The following is a 21,806-nucleotide window of genomic DNA, read 5'->3' as shown; positions in this document are numbered from 1 at the left end:
GTCCTGCAGCTGCAGGAGATAAGCAGCTCCAGACATTGTAGTCATCATAAAACTGCTCACTCTAAATGAACAGAACTTTAAGGATTATTTTCAACCAGAGCCATTTTTGAAAAACAAATGCCAATGGGAAGTTTGTCAAAAGCTCAAGAATGGGTGATAAAGAGAGATTTCTTGTACTTTTTTTATGTAACTCACCAGTATTACACTGAGCGCACATCTCAGGAATACAATAGCCTTTCGTTGAACAGATGAACTAGTAAGAATTAAATTCAAATGACATAGTTACTACCAAAAATTTCAAAATGAACCAACAAAGATAATTAGTGAAAGGAGGATAGAAAGGATTAATACCATCCAAATACCAGTGTATTTAATTAATTAGCAAAATGAAGTCTTACTATCTCAGTAACAGCTTTTCAAAATAAGAGCTGTTATCAGGAGTTTTTTAAAAACAAAAGCATTGCAACTTTTCCAGAATGGGAAAGATGATGAAACCCGTCAAGATACACACCAAGTGTGAAGGCTGTAGCAAGTGGAATTAGACCTAATACTTTCTTTGGTCAAAAGATTAGTTCCAAATTTAAAAGACAACAATTTTGATAAACTAAACTTTAAACACACATTCTACAAAAAAAACAGGTCCTTCCTTTTGTTGTCAAAAATATCTACCTATACATGGACATACACACATGAAAGTATGACCTTGCAGTTTATTATTTAAGATACAACTCTGAGGTCACATGATTACTATCCACTGACAATATTTCTATGATAAGAAAACATCCATTTCGATGCAATTTTTCTTCCTTTCAAGGTTAAGCACTTTCCCAAGCCTCAAATCTCTTGAAGATATTCCTTCTTTTCCTCAAAATACTTCTGAAACCACTCAATGTGTTCAATCTTCTGCTTAACACTGAGGTACGGGTTTTTCGAAAGCCCACAGATGACTAGTTCCATGAAGTGGCGAATAGGTCCTTGCTTGGGAAAGTCTTCAAGGTGTTTCTCCAGAAAGATATGTTCATGGAATTCAGCATCATCCTCCATCCCTAACAGAAGGGAAAAAAACAAAAAAAGACAAAATGACAGAGTACAACAGGAAATGTATCAAGGTAAAAAAGGATACAGTGTGCAAGTAATCTTAAATTAATCAAATTAATGGTTCGGTGTCTTTTAATTCTTTTGCACAGTTAAGCCAACAACGCAGAAGTGAAAGAAACTGCAGAATTTTAAGATATTAATTTCTCCCTCCACAAAAAATGTCAGCATGTTATCATACTACTGTCTACCATATTACTTCCATTTTGTGCTCTCATTTATAAGAATATCGAATATTTAAATCAACTTTTTCACTGGTAATCTCACTGAAAGCTGATGCCAGGGCAGGAGCAGGGGGAATAATTCAAAAAATAAATCAATCTTCTTGCTAAAACCCTGTTTGTTCAATATGTGAAAATTTTGATTTATCATGGGTACCACCTTTTAGATTGTGGACACTTTCTTAATAAACTATTAAGAAAACACTGATTGCCTAAATTGACTAAGATAGGAAGACACAAGTGTACATGTAGTTTTTTCTAGCTAGGATATGATCCATTATTTGCAAAACTAAATCAGGAGTATTAAAACTGAGGTAATTAAGCCATGTCAATCCTAGGCCTCCTATTTCGTTAGAGCTGCTGAAGTTTCTGCAGAAAAGATACACAGCTCCTGGATGGAGAAGTCTCTAAGCTTGTATTCATTAAGTCTGCATTATTTCTTTCCTGTTTTAAAATGAGAAATAGTTCTATTTTTCCCACACATTTTTCCCAGAAATATACCAGCTATATGGTACTTTTATCTCTCTTGTCCTTGAAAAAGAAAGCACATTTCCTTCTTCACCAACTCTCTTCTTTTCCCCTTATGTTAAAAGGAAAAATAAAGGTCACGTCAGCTTCAGAAGGTACATTTCTGCTGTGCGTGGAAACCCATGTCCACTTACAGAAGCAGAGAGATGATCCTTTCAGCACACCACCCACACCGACTTTCCCCAGCAAGGGTAAGTGAAATCTCTCTGTACCTAGAAGCTGTTGATTACTTTCACAAGCCATCATCCTTTCCAGATTTCCAGACTTCTGCTGGTCACAAAAATCCAAGAGAAATAAACCAATGAACCCACTACTGAAAGAATCTGAATGCTGCTGCTAGTAAAATTCGGTCTTTTGGATGCTTTTCTTTTGGGGATAAAGGGTGTCAGAAAAGATAATGTCTAATTAATAATTTCTCCAATTTTCAACTCTAATCTGAAAGAAATCAAGCCATGTATAGTCTCACACAAAAATTCAGGTCAGAAGGAATGATTCCTTTGATCTCCCATTTGTCAAAGACATGATATATGGCTTGGGGATGAAGTGCTAAGTCTAAACATTTCAGTTAGACCACATATTTCAGTCCTCAAGAAAGTCTAGCGTGTCTCACAAAAAGAGACCACAATTGCCCAAAGCATCAGAGGCTGAGACCTCTCGTGGGATTAGATGAGATATGCTTGCATGGCTTCCCCACCTCCAGCAAGGCAGAACTCCTGCTGCATGGGAAGAACAAGCCTGTCCCTTGCCCCCTCAGAAACCTGATTTGAAAGAACATGGTGGGAGTCTAAAGTAGAGGATTTTCTTTACCGACCTCAAAGCAAGAAGTCACTCGCTCTCAATATCCTATTTCCAAACCCCTATGTAAACCAGAAAGTCCAAGGATTTTTTCTAGCTCTCCCAAGAGACAACAAACCTTGCCTTAAAGATGACATCTCAAATGCAAGTGTCCATCCTTACAGAGTCTTGCTGACATACTCATCATAAATAAAGAGGACCACGTATCCAGATCTGGTGGAAGATGACCAAACAATCTGATCTAGTGAAAGATGTCCCTGCCCATGGTAGGGGAGATGGAACTAGATGATCTTTAAAGGTCCCTTCCAAACAAAACTGTTCTATGATTGTAGGATTTTTAGAATTATAAATATCACGCCTTCATAGTACGTCCCCAGGATAGACCCAGAATTATTAAAACAAACCAAACCTAAAATGATTGCATAACATCTGCCACCTCTCCTGGCAAACTGATGCAACGCTTCTCTGATGAAAACAGCATCCCAGCAAACAGCCACAACAGGAGTTGGCAAACTCTCGCCTACAAAAGCCACCTGGGACAACTGAGGCATTAATTTTCTGAGATTCCCATTAAACCTGTCACTTTTGCCATAACAATCTCTGGCCCACCAGAAGCATTTGCTCCTCAGAATGAGGTGCTAAAGCAAAGTAGCACCAATAATCTGCACTGTCCTTTTTAACCACTGCACTCCTCGGGATCTGAGTCATCAAGGCATAAATACACAGAAATAATTTTAAAGAGGAGCAGAAATCAACACTTTTCCCAACTTTTTGCCATGGCAAGTCATGGAGCAGAACTAAAGCTACTAGAAGGAGAAGAGGCAAGCAGAAAGGAGGAGGAGTGAGAATCATGTTATGCAAGCTATACTGAAGAAGGTTTGCTAATCTGGGAAAAATTAATCAGAGTTTGGAGAGATGGAGAGAAAAAAAGGTAGTTTTCTGACTAACAGTAACTTCAACTGCATCAGAGAAGGGAAAGGACATGCAGACGTGAGCAGAGAACAGGGCAGCGGGATGGGGGGGCAGAAAACTGCTGCTGGCCACTGCAGCAACCCTTGTGTGTACCCACATCTTCAGATGTTCACGCAATGGACAGAGAAGTTTTAAAAATCACAGCCTTGCCCTGATGCCTCAAAGCACAGGGCAGTGCTTCGGTAGAGCACTCTAACTAGAACACCAGAGATGCTCTGGAGCCAAGAAAAACAGTTATAAGCTGTCTTCTTTCTCTTTTATATTTAAAATTTCATGGGCTCTCATAAGGCTAAAAGTTGAGTATACATGCTTCCTAAATAGAAAATTTAATTACACGTGTGTTTTTAAAGCCATGTGCTTGTGACACAAAAGAAAAATCACACATTTCTTGATACAGAAGTAATGTCCTCCTACTGAGGGAAATAACTGCTACAAAGCTTCAAAATTAACAGAGGGAATGAGCATCTTTCTTTTGCAAAGCCACTGAAAGTACAGTATATGTTGAAATAATTGGAGTGAGGCTCTCAAGCTCTCAACAAGCGCTTTGACATACCTGACCTGATTAACAGCCTGCGGCTGGCAGTTTGATAGGCTGGAATTTACTGACTTGATATTTCAACCTGAGAGGGGATAGATTTTTGAATGCTCCACTGGAATTTTCCACATGACTGGTCTTTGTGGACAAATCAATAAAGATTTTTGTTTAAGTATATGCAAAGGCTCTTTGTCCATTCGCCACCCCATCCCAGACAGCACGGTTCCGGCCGCATTGCTGCAACAGAAACAACATTCGCCGCCAAAGACGCCTGGTCCACTTATGGTCCCAGACAGCAGGGTTCCAGCCACATTACAACAACAGAAAAGCCATTGGTGGCAGTGGTTTTAAACTTGCAAGAACATGACTAGAATATACTCAGATGTCTACATGATGGAACAAATCAGTTCCGGGAGCAGTGATTAAATTCTGTGAAGAAACTGCAAAAATAGGATGAGAATAAGCATTAAGAAACAATGAACCACATTATGCAATTTGCAGCTTGGTAAAGGACAGATTTTCAAAGACTCTCAGCTTCAGATACTAACCTGTTCTGCTTTCAGTGACTGAATCATTCTGAAGTAGTTCTGTTCAATGTCTTAAAAAAATAAATAAACCACACACCACAGGCAAGCTCTACCTGAAGTTAAGAAGTCCCCATTCCTAAAAAGTACACTTGCTTTCTGCAAATCTCCCCTTCCTTAACATTTTTCTCTCTCTCATTCCTGGCTTAACTTCACACAGAGTTTCTTTTTTTTTTTTTTTATGGTAATAAAAGTAAATACAGTGCACAAAGATGTCTAGTTAAGACAGATGCCCAGAGCGAGTGAATATCATGACTGTTTTGCTTATGAAACAGACAGAACGAAGAGAGCAAACAGCTGTTTAACGCTCAGCCAGTGCAGATATGGAACTGGCAGAGAGCTGATGAGGATCCAGCCAGCCACTTGGGCTGAGGGCTGCACCAAAGAACAGAATGAGCATTATAAAGCTCACACAGCAGCTTTAAGATTCCCCGTCCTCTGCTAGAAGCTTCTTTAAAGAAGTTGCATAGTAAAAGGTATTATGTAATAGCCTTGAATGGCCTTTTGGTGTTGAAAGCGTCAGGGCTGAGTGAGAAAAGGAGGGAGAGAGGAGGGAGAGAGTTCCCCCCTTTTTGGCAGCAGCCAGTGCTCAGATCAGCCAAACCACCTGCAGAACTTCACCAGACAAGTGCCAGAATAAGTTCATCTGAAGCATCTCTGATTTGGGACAGTTGGAAAGTTATATTTGTTTACTATCAAGTGCATGACTCATAGCTGAAACACTATGTTAAAACAGTCAAAGGTCATAGCATGCTCTAATTCTCAAAAAACATAAATAGAGACAGATAATACAAGTTAACAGTACACATACCAGCTTCATTGTCAATTGGATATTCCCACAGTATTCCTTCTTTTGTCCACTGGATCATCTCCTCAAAACCGTTTCGAGGAGGCTGTGCGGTTACTGCTGCAACCTCCTTTGCAAATTCCAGATCCCAAATTGTTGGTGAAGATACTAAAAAAGAAATTTTGGAAAGATCTGTCAGGATGCCAAAGACTTCTCCTTAGCTAAAACAAAATCCTTTAACATTAACCTTTACAGAGATTACAACTTTCAACTGGCAAATTTTTCTACTTCAGTTGCCAGCCTCACCTTTCTCAATAAGAATTCTCTGTTGAAATGCAAGTCCATTAAGTTCTTAAATGTCTGGCGAAAACATATTCTGGACTCCTAGGGGGCAATTCATTTTTAAAACTTTCACACAGTCATTTTTCCTTTTTGTCTTTCACAAATTGTACATATGACAAACTCTGAACTTGACTGGTGCACTCTGCTAAAGGAATCTTGCTTACTAGAGGAGTTTTCAGGTACTTCACAACTATACTCTCCTGCAGGGAGACAACTCAATCTACAAATGATGGCAATTCCTTCCCCAGCACTCATAAATTTTTGTCTCTTGGGTTTAAGAAACCCCGATTTCCTATTCTTCTCCCAAAGTCAAACCCTTTAGGGACGCATCTTTCCTGATGCAAGTCATTATTTTATCTCATCCAAGTGCACTCATATGGCAGCAGAGTCACTCTGAAGCAGCTGCTGCCCCTCCGCCCAGAAGAACTGGTCGTGAGCCCAGACTGGGCGGCCGGGCTGGAGCGAAGGGGATGAGCTGTCACCAGAGGACAGGGAGGAACTGTCGGGAGCTGTTGCCTCTGGAGCTGGCGGACATCCTGCTCCCCTCCGTTTTCATGTCTCCCCCAGTTATCAATTCACCCCGAGCTCCTCAGAACAGAGACCTTGATGTGAACTCAAATATCACAGTCCATATGAAACGGATCACAGCCGATCAGCTATTATTTTGCTACTCAGAAGCGTATTTAAATCTCGGACGCAATTTCATCTTTGGCTCAGTGGCTCACAACTTCACTGGATTAAAAGAAATCTCCGCTCTCCTTTAAAAAAAAAATCAAACCAAAAGGGCAAACAGTATTTTTTACATACTGAAAAGTTTTTAATTTTTTTGTGTTAAATCAGAAGATACTTTTTCAAATTATTCTTATTTAGCAGGGAAGTTTCCAGAACTATATTCCATAGCTGCCTTCTTTGAATAAAATACAGACAAAACATCACATGAGAAACCATACCAGAACGAAGTTATTGTCCACATCTTAAAGAATACCTTCTAATAATAACACTACTAACAAATATTCTAATGGAAGAGAGCAGAAACTCATTTTTTCAAACTTGAAGCAAAGGTGACAAACATTTTCACCTCTGTGAAACCGAAAATAATACTGACAGTTTATGTTAACAGTTACGAATAATTTTTCCACTATGCCAATTTACTTCCCAGTTAACATTCAGGTTTTCAAAATAAATATTGAATATACAAAATCAAGTTCTCTGTTATGAACTTGCTTTTCTGTAAAGTACAAACGATATTTTAACTCATTATCTCCATTAATATGAGCCAATAAAGTGAAAGCAAATGAATCAAGGTCTCAAGTTACACGTTGCTGTTTCTTGAGATTAATGCAAAAAAAATGTTTGTCACCAGGCTCAGTGAGAAAGCCAAATAATAAGCTTCCTGGCTTAGAATATATTGTAGATTTCCTCAAGGCTACCCGGAATCAAAGACAGAAACACCACATAAAAAGCTGAAAAAAGCTTATTTCTTACTATCTAATTACAAATCCAATAAAGTCCACTTGTTCTCTTACACAATTTGTGCACATTCCAGTTCTCTGTTAAAAAAATAGCATATCTCAACTTTTTATCTCGAGTGACTAGTATGTGCTGTTGCATCTGCATTGTGTTCATGCAAAAAAGAAAGGTTAAATTCTCACTGTTTTACCTGAGTAAATTTGATTCAACACCATTTACTTGAACAATGCAGTCGTCAAGATAGTTAAAAACAAACACTGCATCATTCGTCATGTTTTTATATGTAAAAGGGACCAATTGTAAGGAAACAGGCAATGTTAAAAAATAGTAAATTGAATTCCATTCTAACAAGTAACTTTCATAGTTCAGCACCAAGGTTGTTGAGTTCAGAAAACTCACAGATATTTGAAAATACGCAAATAGCACTGTCAGCTTACTGAAGAAATTACATAAACAAATTAATTTCTCTCTGCAGTTTCAAGTGTACAAAAAAAAAGGAGAAAATTACTCAGCTAGAATCCAGCAGAAACTAACAGTTTTATTCTTGAAATGGAAACAAATATGTATCATTTTATAATATATCAGAGATACATATCTGCAGATGCTGGCTTTATATACAGTTCTAAGTCACTTCACTGAAATAGTCTTTTTTCCAAAGGGCCTCAAAATAGGTTAGAAAAATCAGTGTATTAAAGGTCAGTGCTAACAATGCACAGTTTCACTGTTCAGAAAGAAGAGGGAGGGAGTTCCTTAAATAACTTGCCTGTATTCACACACTCTTAGCCAAAACCCAGTCTAGTAAAGCTAAGCCCTCATATATGAAAGCCACCCCCTTACGTGGCACTAAGACTGTTCCTGCAGTGCTGTCTGTGCCTTTCAGGGAATATGAAGGTGGGTCACACCTGGTTTTGGTTTTATCTCATGTGAGTTTTGGCACATACATTTGGTAGACAAGGAACTGCCTGCACAGTCAGATCCAGAGAATAGTGGTCAGCGGCTCAACGTCTGGATGGAGATAAGTGACAAATTGTGTCCCTCAGGGGCACATATTGGGACAAGTACTGTTTAATGTCTTCATCAACAACATCGTGGGATTGAGTGCATCCTCAGCTAATTTGTTGATGACACCAAGCTGAGTGGTGCAGTTGACATGCTTGAGGGATGGGATGCCATCCACATAGAGCTGGGCAAGCTCAAGAGGTGGGCCCATGTGAACTCCATGAGGTTCAACAAGGTAAAGTGCAAGGTCCTGCACCTGGGTCATGGCAATCTCTGGTATCAATACAGGCTGGGGGATGAGGGATTGAGAGCAGCCCTGTGGAGAAGGACTTGGGGATACTGGGGGATGAATGATTGGACATAGCCGGCAACATGTGCTTGCAGCCCAGAAGGCAAATCTTATCTTGGGCAGCATGGCCAGCAGGTCAAGGGAGGTGATTCTGCCCCTCTGCTCTGCTCTGGTGAGACCCCACCTGGAGTCCTGTGTCCAGCTCTGGAGCCTCAGCACAGGAAAGACACGGACCTGTTGGAGAAGGGCCAGAGGAGGCCACAAAAATGATCAGAGGGCTGGAACAGCTCTGCTGTGAGGACAGGCTGAGAGAGTCAGGGTTTTTCAGCCTGGAAAAGAGAAGGCTCCAGGGAGACCTTACTGCCTTTCAGTACTTTGAGGGGGCCTATAAGAAAGATGGGGACAGAGTTTTTAGCAGAGTCTGCAGCAAACAGGACAAGGGGTAATGGTTTTAAACTAAAAGAGGGTAGATTTAGAAAAGATATAAGGAAGAAATTTTTTACAATGAGGGTGGTAAAACACTGTCCCAGGTTGCCCAGAGAGGTGGTAGATGCCCCATCCCTGGAGCCAGGCCAGGCTGGACAGGGCTCTGAGCAACCTGAGCTAGTTGAATATGTCCCTGCTCACTGCAGGGGGTTGGACTAGATAACCTTTGAAGGTCCCTTCCAACCCAAACTATTCTATGATTCTAAACATTTATGAAGGGCTTCACAGCAGGCAAAGCAGGCACTTACAGGATCTTTCGAGCTACATATACAACACTAAACAAGAGAAGGCCACAAACCAACAAAGTGTATGGGCTTGGTGTTTTTGTGCCCTGCTTATGTGTAGCCACCCCAAGAGCGTTGCTTGTCTCCCTGGGATTACAGCCTTGTGTTTCTTTGCCATAAAACAAATGCAGCAAGTTTGCAACTAGACCAACTAAGCTACTGGAGCCAATTTACCTGTTCTCCAGGCTAGTTTTACACTCACTGAAGAAACACTGGCCTTAGTGACAAAAAGCCACTTACTGTTCAAGTTCAGTAACAGAATGTCCCGATTAGTACAGAAAACATTAATGCCTGACACTGCATGGAAGTTTGCTTACTAAAAATCAGAGTTACATTACAGTATTTATTTTTTTATACGTCTGAAAGCAGGAAGTTAACAGGTCGTAAGTCTCCTCCACAACAGTGAATCTCTTGATATTCTAAATATTCGGAACTTGGCTTCACTGGGGTTTCCATTATTGAATTTCCACTAACCTGTTTGCAGCGCCTTTTCTGTTTCTGTAGAAGCCTTAGTGAATATATTAAGTCTCCTTCCTACTTTGAGACTTCTATAAACAAAAAAGAAAAATTATATTAAGTATTTCACAACACAACACTGCCAGATAACAAATTTAAAAGCACAAAATATTCTCATGAACTAACAGAACTCTGGAGGAAAAAAAAAAGAGTGGGACTCTCACTAAATCCTCAGACTTTTAACTGTTTGTCCGTAATAGAGCTTCTCAAAACATTTCCATGTGAAAGAATGAGCATAAATCAAACATCATATTTGCGGTCACTTTTTACGGAAATATTTGGGAATCTGAACAAAGCTAAACAGTATCAAACCACAGTACTCAAGCAATTTTACAAAGTTGCAACCAAAAAGTGAACCTGGTGATTCGTTTTGTTTTTTTTTCCCCCGTTAAAAATATTGCACAATTCAGGAAGAGAAAAGGCAACAGCTAAATCAAACAATTCCTGCTTTATGACATAAATAGACTTTTTGGAAGATTACACAGCCACCTTCTCTGCCATATGGCAAACACTCAAAGTATATCTGCATGGTATATTTTAAACAGCATCACCCTGATGCTCTCTTTTTTGAATATAAGAGTATTTCACTCTGACCATCTATTTTAAACCATGTTTATCTTTAGGCATAAGCCTGTACTATGGGGTTTTTTTTAATCCAAGAGTCGAACAAGTAATCAAAATAAATTTTCTTATAAACAGAAAAAAGGAAAACCAATGCCTTTACTATAGAAGACACTGAACTTTAGAACAAATCATTATTTTAAGCATATAATCTTCCAGGTTTCATCTGGAACTCTAATAGTTCCTACTTCATGTTATTACATATTCACTGTTACCCTGGCAATACTTGCCCTTCCTGACCTCAAAATTTCACCTCACTGGATTCACGACAGATTTCTGATGGCCACAAACTCTGCAAACCTGCTCTTGCCATATTGCATTTTATTGATGTAACTACCCTGAATCTATTTCAGCACTGAGCAATTTAATTACAGAGCCTTAAAAGAATGTTGATTTAGGATTATATTTTCCTGTCTGTGTGTAACTCCCCATAACACTGGCCAAAGATACAAGCATCACTTGGAAGAAAATTTATTTTAAAATGACAACTTCAAATTACAATAAAACAACATCGCCATTCAAACTTAGATATTCTTCCTAACCCACATTATCAACGTGTAAGTATACCCGTTAGATTTTCAGGGATGCAGGAACTAATGTAGGACTGAAACTGGAGACAGTTTGCTCATTACCAGGATTTTAAAAATTATTTTAAGATACTGTTCCTGAAGTGATATACCAAGTCCAGTTTCATCACACGAAGAGAGTAAGAAGGCTTCTCAGATATCACACGTTTAATAAACCCTCTCAAACGTAAGTGAAATTAACTTTATTTTGCAGTAAGTTAGTAAATGAAAAGTTTAGCAAAGATATAAAATAATATACACTGTACAAACAGGTAATAGCTCAGGTTTTCAGTTTCTACTTCTAGATCATATTATTTCTATTCTTTCAAACTTTGAAAAACTTTTAATCCAACGTCTTAAATAAAGTAATTTCTCACAGTCAAGAATCACAGCCTAATAACAAAATTACTTTCATGTGACTACCAACTCTGATAATTATCCCCAGAATAAAAATATCTATGGAGTTATTCAGCAACTGATAATGAAGTCCGTTCCCTTGTTCCTCAAACTGGCAGCTTATAGCTGAATTAAAATATCAGGACAGAAATATCTAAGTCAGGAGGGCTTGGTCTAGAACCTTGTTCCACTTCTTCTTTTCAACTTCTATTACAAGAAGCCCCTCTTGTGCTTTCTGCAAGCTTCACATTAGGAAAAGACAGGACTGTTTGCTGTCTTGTAACATCAGAGAGGCCCCAGACCCAAACCTCCCCAACACACCTTAACAGTGTGGTAGTTCAAGAACAAGGAATTCACTCAGAAATATTTCAGCAAGGAAGCTAAATTCTTCCAATGACTGGCTATAGCCACTTCTTTGAGGTTTCTGCATGATCTACAGGCTCAACTCATGCATTTCCATTTGTTCCTTGTGGGACGTCACCACTCTCTGTTTACAATAAACTGAAATAGATGTCTGGGCCAAAGAAGGCAGAATATTGTACATTTACTCACCCATAAATTTATGTTTTGTTTTGCTTTTCCTTAGTTATCCAAATTCTGTCTTTGGCATTACCTATCTAAACACAAAGGACTCCCTCAACTTCCAGCCCCTAACCTCAAGGAAAGGTGATTAATTTGCAAAAAGTGATTGAAGTTTGTGATTGCCAAGTAAGGAACTGTGTTCTGGATCCAGCCCAGCAGCCTCTGCTTAGGAGTCTGCTTTTCTGCTTCATCATCACCTTCATCCTCCCCCCAGCATGGAAATGGAGTAGTGGAGGATAAGGGTCCATATCAGGCCAAGGATCAACTTCAAGTGTCCATCAACTATGGCTCAACTATCGATGGAGACCAGCTTGGTGCTCTCTCACTCCAGGAACTCTACCAAACTATAAGAGCACTCCTTAATTCATTGATAGATTGGCCACATAAACCAGCAGCAAGATAATTTTAAGGGATACCATGAAATCATCATGTAAGTTATACAGTTCATTTCATAGACAATTACAATGTCACGGGCAATAAAGAAATCATAGAATGACTTATTAGTTGCAACAAGGTGGTAAAAAAAAATTTTAAAACCCCAAACTTTAAAGTCTCTTTAAAACCCCAACAGAGCTGATGAAACTTCTCAAAATATGCAACATTTATGGAAGTTTTCCATTAGATGAAAGTAAGCCTTGAAAGTCTCCATTTCCCCTTAAAAAAAAAATTATATGAAACAGTATTATGCATAAGTGAAAATAATTTAAACTACTTAAAACAAACACAATTACATTTCCACAAATATTTTTAATTATCTACAATTTAATATTTAAAAAGCGCAAATTACTTGATTAGCTGGTTATCATTAACAAATCTGTTTATACAGAAGTTTACTGCAATGCTAACAGCACTTTTCTTGAAAAATGCTTAAGTTATTCCTTTAAGCTCTTAAGTATCATGGTGGCATAAATATGTACAACTAGATTTAAAATATTATCTGTTAGTCATTTTTTGCACAGTCCTATTAGAAGGGAACACAATAAAAATACCTTCTGGAGTCAGAAGACTGACGTGAGAGTCTTTCAGACTTGATTCTTTGCCCATCCTCATCGAAATCTACGGAAATACGATTGGATATCCTCACACCTCGCTGAGCTGGAGACTCTCTTTTAACCGCCATTTCTGAAATAACATTGCTGAAATTAAAAACACAAATGTAAAACCTCAAGAAATCGAAAAAGCAAGGAAGTTTGTCACGTTTCATAAGCCTCTGGAAGACAACATTATAGATGCCTCACAAAATATACCCATTTTTAAGGTAAAGTTAAGTTTAAGTTAAGTTAAAGTCTTACTTAATAAACCACTTCAGTTCTTACATTCTATATAGGTTAAATTAAAAGTGCTGTTTTAGCCTACTAAATCTACAACGAATGCTTTCTTTGAAATTATTTAGTTTCCAACTAAAAGAAAAATTTCCTGTATCTGCATACCAATATTTGGAGTGGGCTTGGTACATTTTGCTTAAGTAAATTAAGAATTTATCGGGATACAAGGAATCACCAGTTTTTTGGACAGGAACCAACACCGCTCAGGGACAGAGCTGTGCTGCTGCAGACCAAAAGGAAGCTCACCTTCACACATCAGCTGACATGGGTCAATCATGTCACCCTAATATGTAGGTCACCTTTCCTGATCCACTGCAATCTCTCACATTGCATAATCACATTACAGCATTAACAGACCACATCTTCCTTCGTAATTCTGAAGTCAAAATCTTATGTGAAGAGCAAACTCTTTGATCTCTTCTAGCGCCGTGTGTGGCTCATTCTGAACACAAAGGGGAAAACACAGCGCCTTTCTGCCTCCGCCGATCCATCCCCTGAACTGGTAAGTCTCTTGCTTGGTAAAGACCAAGCTGGTAATCTTCCTCACAGCTATCCTCTCTGCCCAACAGCTTCCAATAACACGCAGTCATCCAAAATTGCAGCACTCAAGTTTTAAGACATAAATACTGTCTCAAAAAACAAAAATAGGGCAAGTCAAAAGCACTGCATATCCATTTTATGAAAATCTGAATGCAATTCAGACTATGTTTTTGGCAGCTCAAGTCAAGAGATTTTCCTGACAAGAAATAAATACTTCTGGAAAATTGTAAAAGCTAATTGCCACAGTAACTCAGTAGGATTTCTCTTTGGTTTTAGATGTGGTTTCAAACAACAGAACCAGAACAGCATAGTTCTTCAAGTACCTACTCTGAAAGAAAGGCATCAGAAAACAAGTTCTAAATAATTTCATTTTAATCATAAGGAAAAAACAATCTCAGATTACTTGCGTATCTCTCAACAGAAGTTACTCTATGAAATGCCTAGCGGCATTGGTGAGCTGGTGTTGGATCAGAAGCCTGACACACTGGTGAGGGTCAAGGGGACGTAATTCCTAAGGCCAGTCACAGCCAGCCCAGCACAACCGCTTGACTTGGCTGTGACCTGCAAGGCTGGAGGGTTCCCATGCTACGGGGATCAGGCTTCCTCAGAGCAGCCCTCCTCACAGCTGACTTCCATTTATTTGTGGTTTTGCACAGTAGGTCTAGATAGACTATGCTACTAAGCTCTCAGAATATGCAATCCATGGTGTCACATTTCTCACTGGGAAGTCCTAATGTCAACCCATCGTTGGTATATGAACATTTCTGGCAGCAACATTCATCACTCCACCATTAAAAGTGTCTCTGCATTAATTAAAAATAAAACTACAAAGATGTTTTTAAAGCATTTTTAACAAAAAACCATCAGATTACAAAGTCATACCCCAAGCCCAGTGTACTTACAGTGGTCAGATATTACATGATATTACCTCATGTCCAACACGAGGTTAAAAAAATCCAAGTCCCTAGATATTTCTGCCTTCCAGAGATGGGAAGAGGTAGAGCTTTTGTAACAAACACAGATTCTCTCTCCTTCCTGATTACGAACCAATAATTACAATACTAAAAATGGAGAGCCAAGGAGCTTTGGATATATTTTAGCCTAAGCTCTAAACTACTGCTCATCTTGTTCACCCAAAACAGGAGCTGAAATTTAAATTTGTAGTGCTGCTGATTTTATTCTAGTATAGTGCTGTTGTAATTTCCACTGAGTGAAACTTCATCCCACACTCAGAAAAATAAATTCCTGTATTATTAATATTTTCCCCTCGTAGCAAACACACTGTCCTCATGCTGTCTACAAATCAAGCCAATGAGGAGACTGCAGACAACAGTGACCTCTGGAGGTCATGCCACAATCCTGGAAAAAAATTAGTACAAGCCAAAAGATCTGGACAACGTACAATTTATTATATAACATAAATCTCAATAACAGCATCCTCATTTTTTGCAGTTGAGCATTATAAGGCTCTACTGCTTGTGAAGTTGTGAATGGTTTTAAATAACAGAGCAATACATATTGCCTTTTAAAATGGGTTGGTATATTAAATGCAAAACCTCTATTAAAAAAAAGAAAAGTTAAACTGCACATATTCTCTTGTTGCCAAATAAAATTCCACAGAAAATAATCATGTCTGAATAAAAGTAACTGCTTCCTAATATATTAGTGCCTTGTGTGGATTGAGGTATTCTGGAGTATGAAGTCATACCCAAGCAAGCCTGAGGGCTGCTGGGCTTTTTAAAAATAAAAACAAAAACATTTTAAACACTGATCAGAAAGCTGAAAGTACCACATTTATCTCAGAGCCTGACTGCGAAAGGTTACTATTAACCAAGTTTTCAGTCATGAAAATCAGCAGGAGATGTTGGTCTTTCCTGAAAACTCATCCACTGATAGGAGTTTCAAACTGCTACCTAACTAGTAAGGAAGATAACAGAACTTTTCAGCATAGAGTGGAGGGAAAAAAAAATACAACCACCACATGTATATTCACAGGGGGAAACAAGCTACTTCACAAAGCTATCTCAGGGAGTAGAAACTGCCAACTCCAAGCACAGCAAACCAGCCACGACATTCCTATCCAACCAAAAAGGCCGGTTTTGGTTGAAGAAAATGCATTTTTCTAACCACAGCAATTTATCCACAAGCCTGTTATAAAATATTGTAATAGCACATCTTAAGCCATCAATCAACTATATAGAGTCAATATACAGCTGCAAGGACTTCAGCTTTTAAATTTCTGAAGAACTTAAACTCTTTTTCAACAGAAAAAAAGCCTTTCTGCTTAGACTACAACTGCCTTAGACACTTTTTTCCGCCGCTGGGTAAGTGCTTCAGGGAAAGAGCAATGCGTGCTGAGGACAGTGAGCCTTTGATGCCAGCAGGCAGATCGGCCACGTTTAAAGAAGAGCACGTATGCCTTAAGGAACAGATGCAGGTGCACATGAGGTTAGCCACTGCACGTATTAGCGCAGCCAATATCAGCATGGTCCTCCAACATTCTTAACAGGTACTGAAGTAGGTTCTAATTACATTTAAGGTGGCCATCCACAGCCAAGGCCATTATTAAGACATCTGCGTGCCCTGCTCTTCTGAAAATCCCAGTGACAGAGATGGAACAACCTCACTGGTAATTAACAGTTAAGTGAACATATTCTTTATATAAACTAGTCCTTATTTATTCTCCTCAGATTAGGAAGTGTCTCTTAAGCTTTTTCGTAATACTGCACACATGAAAAAAAAAAAAAAAAAGGGCAGAAACACATCAATTTTACATAAAACAGCCAGACTTTTAACCTTTAGAGCTAACCATTTTGGCTCTAAGAGCTTGTGGAAAGAGAGGTTGTTCTCGAGATCTCCTGTATTCACTCTGAAAGGACATTATGAAAACAGATCATATACACACAGCCTTTGGAGATGCTGGCACGTACTACCTACAACCATACTTCCTCCTCAAACAGCACAGACTTCACACATTTTGAGATAATTTCATTCTGCTCTACACAACCACCATTAGCACTCTTGGCAGAGAACCACAAATACAGACTAAAAGGGAAACTTGCCTAGTGTTTCCCTTTTCCCTTCACAACCACCGAGGAACATGGGTTTTGTTTAACAAAGTTATTCACTGAGCGCTGCATATCCCAGTCTCTTTGCAACCATCTAACTCAACCTACTCACAAGCAGCTGTCCGGTTCTTCCTTAGGTTTCACTCACTTAAAAGGCAGACACCAGCCATGAACATCATTAGCTTGTTGGCTGCTCTGTTTGCAGTGCAACACGTATACAAAGCAGATCCTTTACTAATCCCTAGAGCAACTTACAAATAGTAACACATGGCTCAAACTTAAATCCTGGTTTGGGACAAATCCATTTTCACAAAATAGATTAAAACTAAGACAAGCAGGCTGCAGTTCACACCACAAACAGCCATAACAAAGGTTTCACATTCCTGTTTTGCTGAATATCCAATTTTCTATTTAGTTAAGCACTTCACCTGGATGCCTTAATGCCTTATTTTCTGAGTAGTTATCTGAATACTAGCTGAAAAGAAAAAACAAAAAGAGAATTAAAAACCTGTCTTCAACCATCTTCCAAAAAAGCAGTATGCGTAACTGTTTCAATTTCCAAACAAATGTTTCTCATCTGTTTGAAAGCCACACTGGAAACAGAGTTAAGCCAAGAGATGAGTTTCTAAGGTTGACTGGAAAGTTTTGAAAGGAAGGGTGGGGCTATAAATAGAGCTGCTATAGTTCAGTTCTGCAGAGCTGTCATGAAAATTCACTAGTCCAGACAGAGTGTCTGAAAGGTCTACAAACCCATCCATTGTGTGAGAATCTCGGAAGCTTGGGAAAAAAATAAGTTATTTTGCTAGTCTGTCCAATAAAGTAATGATCCTGGGCAGGAAAACAATTCAATTTCTGCAAAAACATTTTAGAATGAGGATGGCAAAACTCAGGGAGTATGATATAACCAGACCACTGATGCTCCCAATATTCATTCATTCCAAGGATAACCTGTCCAAATGTTTTAGGGCCATCTTTCCAACACAGAACCCAGTCACCTTCAAGATGACACTGCAAAATCAGAATTACTAACATTATTGAGAATAATATTCAATAAACAGACCGTATGTTAATAACTCCCCCCTTTTTCTGTTTATCTGTGGTTTCTTCATGCCGTCTTAGCTGTGCAAGTAGTTCTGATTCTGTTTGTTTCTTGTTGAGTGGTAGGGAAGACGCAACTGCAGAAACAGCCTTCACCAGTTCTGGATTTAAAGGTTTGCCTCTGTAAGAAACACAAAAGATATGGAAATACAAAAAAAAAAAAAGCCTTAATATATTTAAATTGTCATTTCTGTATTGTCATTTTATGCCTTAATACCTCAGAAGCTACAGTTACACATTATCGTAAATGGGGGTGGCCAGGGGGACAGCGAGGTTTGCCCTGTGTTGCACTAATCATCAACTGCCAAATGCCACTGACGAGCTCTTGTTCTCAAACCTGGGACAATGGCAGCCCTGCGCCACTGCATAGCCCCTCGGATGTGAAGCCTGAAGACCACAGGCAGCAGGGACCTGTGGGGTTATAAACACGAGGTAACACTTTGTGGAGGGGAGCCACTGGCAGGACATGGCAATCATTATACCATTCTTAAATATTTTTTTTTCTTTTTCCTCGGTTTTATTGTATTTTATCTGAATTGTATTTCCCCCTTCCCATTAAAATAACTTTCCACAGGCAGATTTTAGTGCAACCTTCCAAGAGTCTCAGTGCAGAAAAAGGTAGCAAAAGATAGGAAGCACACAATATCTTTTGTCCAGATTCTCCCCTGTGATTTACTCACTCTACATGTGTATACCACATGCCCTTACAAGATTCTTTTCCATACTTTGAAACGGCATTTGATGCTTTATTTTGTTCTAGATAATGAAAAAAGCAATTTGGAAAAAGAGAAAACAGGCTAAGAAAAGTTTGTTATACTTTACCGCTTGATGTCTTCTGTAGTCCTCTGAAGCACAGCACCTTCACCGTCCGTGCCTTCCAGCTTATCTGTAGCTTGATTTTTGACCTCACGGGTTTTTAACTGTTGGAGTTTCTTCCGGTAGCTCACTTCTACTTTCATGTTACCAATAAGGTCCAACAACTTCTGCTTTGGTGTTTCTGGTGTACCCTCCTGACTCTTTGATGCCACTTCAGTGGTGCTGTCTTCAGAAGCGGTAGATTTAACTTTCTCAGTAGAAAGCACGCTGCTTGTGCTGAAGAGTTTCTGTATTTTGCTAGATGACAGACAAAGTCTAGATAAATAAATAGAAAACAGAAGTTAAAAATAGGGTCCAAGGCTGAATTTTGTAAGCCTAAAAAAAACCCCAGTTACAACTGCCTAGGCCTAGTTGAGTGCAAACTGTGTATGTTAAGTACACATGATGTGTACATTTTAACTTCTGAGAAGGTCTGCAGCACTATTAAAAACTCTTGGTTATTTATGGTTTCTTCATCACAAAAATCAAGTAAACAGTTGTATTTCCTCCACAAAAAACTTGTATCTAATCTCTGAACTTAAAACTTTTAAAGTATCTCTGCATTAGGTAGCAGACGGAGAATTTGAATCTACCACTACCTGATACTTAAATTCAACAGTACTATAGAAAACCCACTGAAACTCTTAAAATGAGGCAGAGATCACTCCTAGCCACCTGAAAAAGGATTGCACACACCTATTTAGCTTCACATCATTTCACACTTCTGGTACTACTATGGATCATATTCCCCTACCCTATGCCCTGCAACAGAGCAGCCAAGCACCTGCACAGCCATATGGGGAAATGGATCCAGCTGCAAGATAACCCAGTGACAAACAAAAAAGTAATTTTGATTATTTTTCCCTCTGGAACAGTGCCTCTACCTAGTTTACCACATCACTAAAAGAAGCTAAAACTGGCATGGTGCAGGCGAGGATGCAAAGCCAGGGACAGCAAGGAGCTGCTCAGGATATTATTGCAACAGAGACACAACTGCATTCTCTGGAAAAACTATCATAAAGAACATGATAGATGCTAAAATGAAATATTGTGAATCTTTACATTCACAGCTACTTTTATTTTTTCATTAATTCACACTGTATACTCCTTAAAACTATTTATCCATTCAGAGACCTTTGCTTACAGTGTCAGAAAAAGACAGCAAGGCTGTAAACCTTAAACATTTGAAGCCACTTTGCATTACTGTATTTCACCTACTACCAAGCTTGCCTTCTGCTCAGAAGCCTAGCCTTAGAACGCAAACACGGCTACAAAAGAAACCAAGCTGCTTTATACATGCAGCTATCACAGTATCAGAGCTTGTTCAACCATATTGAGGTGCTTCAAAATTAAAAAAAAAAAAAAAAAAAGCACACACCTGACTTTTAATTGAAAGCAGTTAAAATCTTTAAATAAAAATGAATTTCCAAATACTGCTTTTAGATGGTGCTTTGGGCACGTCCCACTGCTGACAAGCAACACAACTCTGCTGATACACAGACTGTGAAATTAAGCTTGGGTGACACACACATGTGGTTTCACACGGAATCACAGAATGTCAGGGATTGGAAGGGACCTCAAAAGATCATCCAGTCCAATCCCCCTGCCGGAGCAGGAACACCCAGATGAGGTTACACAGGAAGGTGTCCAGGCGGGTTTTGAATGTCTCCAGAGCTGGAAACTCCACAACCCCCCTGGGCAGCCTGTTCCAGTGCTCTGGCACCCTCACTGAGAATAAGTTTCTTCTCGTATGTAAGTGGAACCTGCTGTGTTCCAGTTTGTACTCACTCCCCCTTGTCCTATCGTTGGTTGTCACCGAGAAGAGCCTGGCTCCATCCTCATGACACTCACCCTTTAAGTTTGCACCACTCAAAGATGAGCAGGACGAAGAAGAAATCAAGGTGAGAACCTCCCCCCTCTACCGGACTCCGCTCCCCCGTGGCCCCAGCCCCGGCAGGACGGGCGGACTAACCCTGCCCCGCCGGCTGCCCGAGCGGGTTCACGCCCCGAGGCACCGGGAACAGGGCAGCCGAACGCAGGGCGGCGGCGGGCGGCATCGAGCGAGCCCCGCACCCCGCCCGCCCGCTCCAGGCGCCACGGTCATGAGGGAACGTCGCTACAACACGAGGCCCCGACTAACGCACAGGCCAGCGCAGCAGCCCGGGCCAGGCCAGGTAACCCAATCCACGACGGGCACGGCCCCACCTGCGGCGAACGGGAGCAGCTTTCCCGGGGAGCCGAGCAAACCCCATCCCTCGTAAGGCCGTGGTGGGGGCGAAGCGCGGCCGCGGACCCCCGCAAACCCCCCCCCCGCCACCGGGCGCTCTCTCCCCCAGGTGACGGTACCTGCTGGGCCTCCCCTCCTGCCGCGCTGCCCCCGCCGCCTCCCGGCCGCTCGCTGGCCCGGCGAGGAGCCGCGCTGCGAGGCGACAAGAGCCCCCGGCCGCGCCGCCCCAGCCACGGACGCGGCTCCACATCGTGCCCGCGGCGCGGCCACCCGCGGCGGCCCGTCCCCCTGCGCCGTGCCCCCGGCGCTGCCGGCCGGGAACGGGAGCTGCGCCGAGCGTTCCGTGCGCCAGCGTTCCGCCCGGAGCGGCGGCGCTGCCTCGTCCTCTGCAAACCCGCCTCAACGGTGGGCGCTCTCCTACACGTTTTCACTCGGAGCCAGGAGTCGCAGGCAGGTAAACCAAGTCTTGGGATGGCCCTTGTGAGGCAGCTAATGGTTGGAGACACCCAAAAGCTTCGGGGAAGGTGCAGCTCTCGCCACTGAGCAAACGCAGATACATGCAAGAGACCACAAAGCGCTTCATCGATTTTATGATGAAAAGAATAATGGTGTTTATTAAGTGCGT

General features: G+C 40.5%; 1 protein-coding gene across 1 annotated transcript; it reads right to left on the bottom strand.

Annotated features, from left to right (window-relative positions):
- Positions 1 to 696: 696 nt before the first annotated feature.
- On the bottom strand, positions 697 to 21,493 carry MRPS31 (mitochondrial ribosomal protein S31). Its single transcript, XM_082068337.1, has 7 exons — positions 21,301 to 21,493; positions 18,922 to 19,230; positions 18,062 to 18,220; positions 13,058 to 13,204; positions 9,862 to 9,935; positions 5,542 to 5,685; positions 697 to 1,046 (listed from the first exon to the last, which is right to left on the bottom strand). Exons 1-7 carry the CDS (start codon positions 21,429 to 21,431, stop codon positions 835 to 837), a joined length of 1,176 nt encoding a protein of 391 aa, XP_081924463.1. The 5' UTR covers positions 21,432 to 21,493; the 3' UTR covers positions 697 to 834.
- Between the last annotated feature and the right edge of the window lie 313 nt (positions 21,494 to 21,806).

The sequence above is a fragment of the Streptopelia decaocto genome (assembly GCF_964273445.1).
Source record: "Streptopelia decaocto genome assembly, chromosome: 1".
In the NCBI taxonomy this organism is placed as follows: domain Eukaryota; kingdom Metazoa; phylum Chordata; class Aves; order Columbiformes; family Columbidae; genus Streptopelia; species Streptopelia decaocto.
This window is presented reverse-complemented; position numbering and strand designations above follow the sequence as displayed.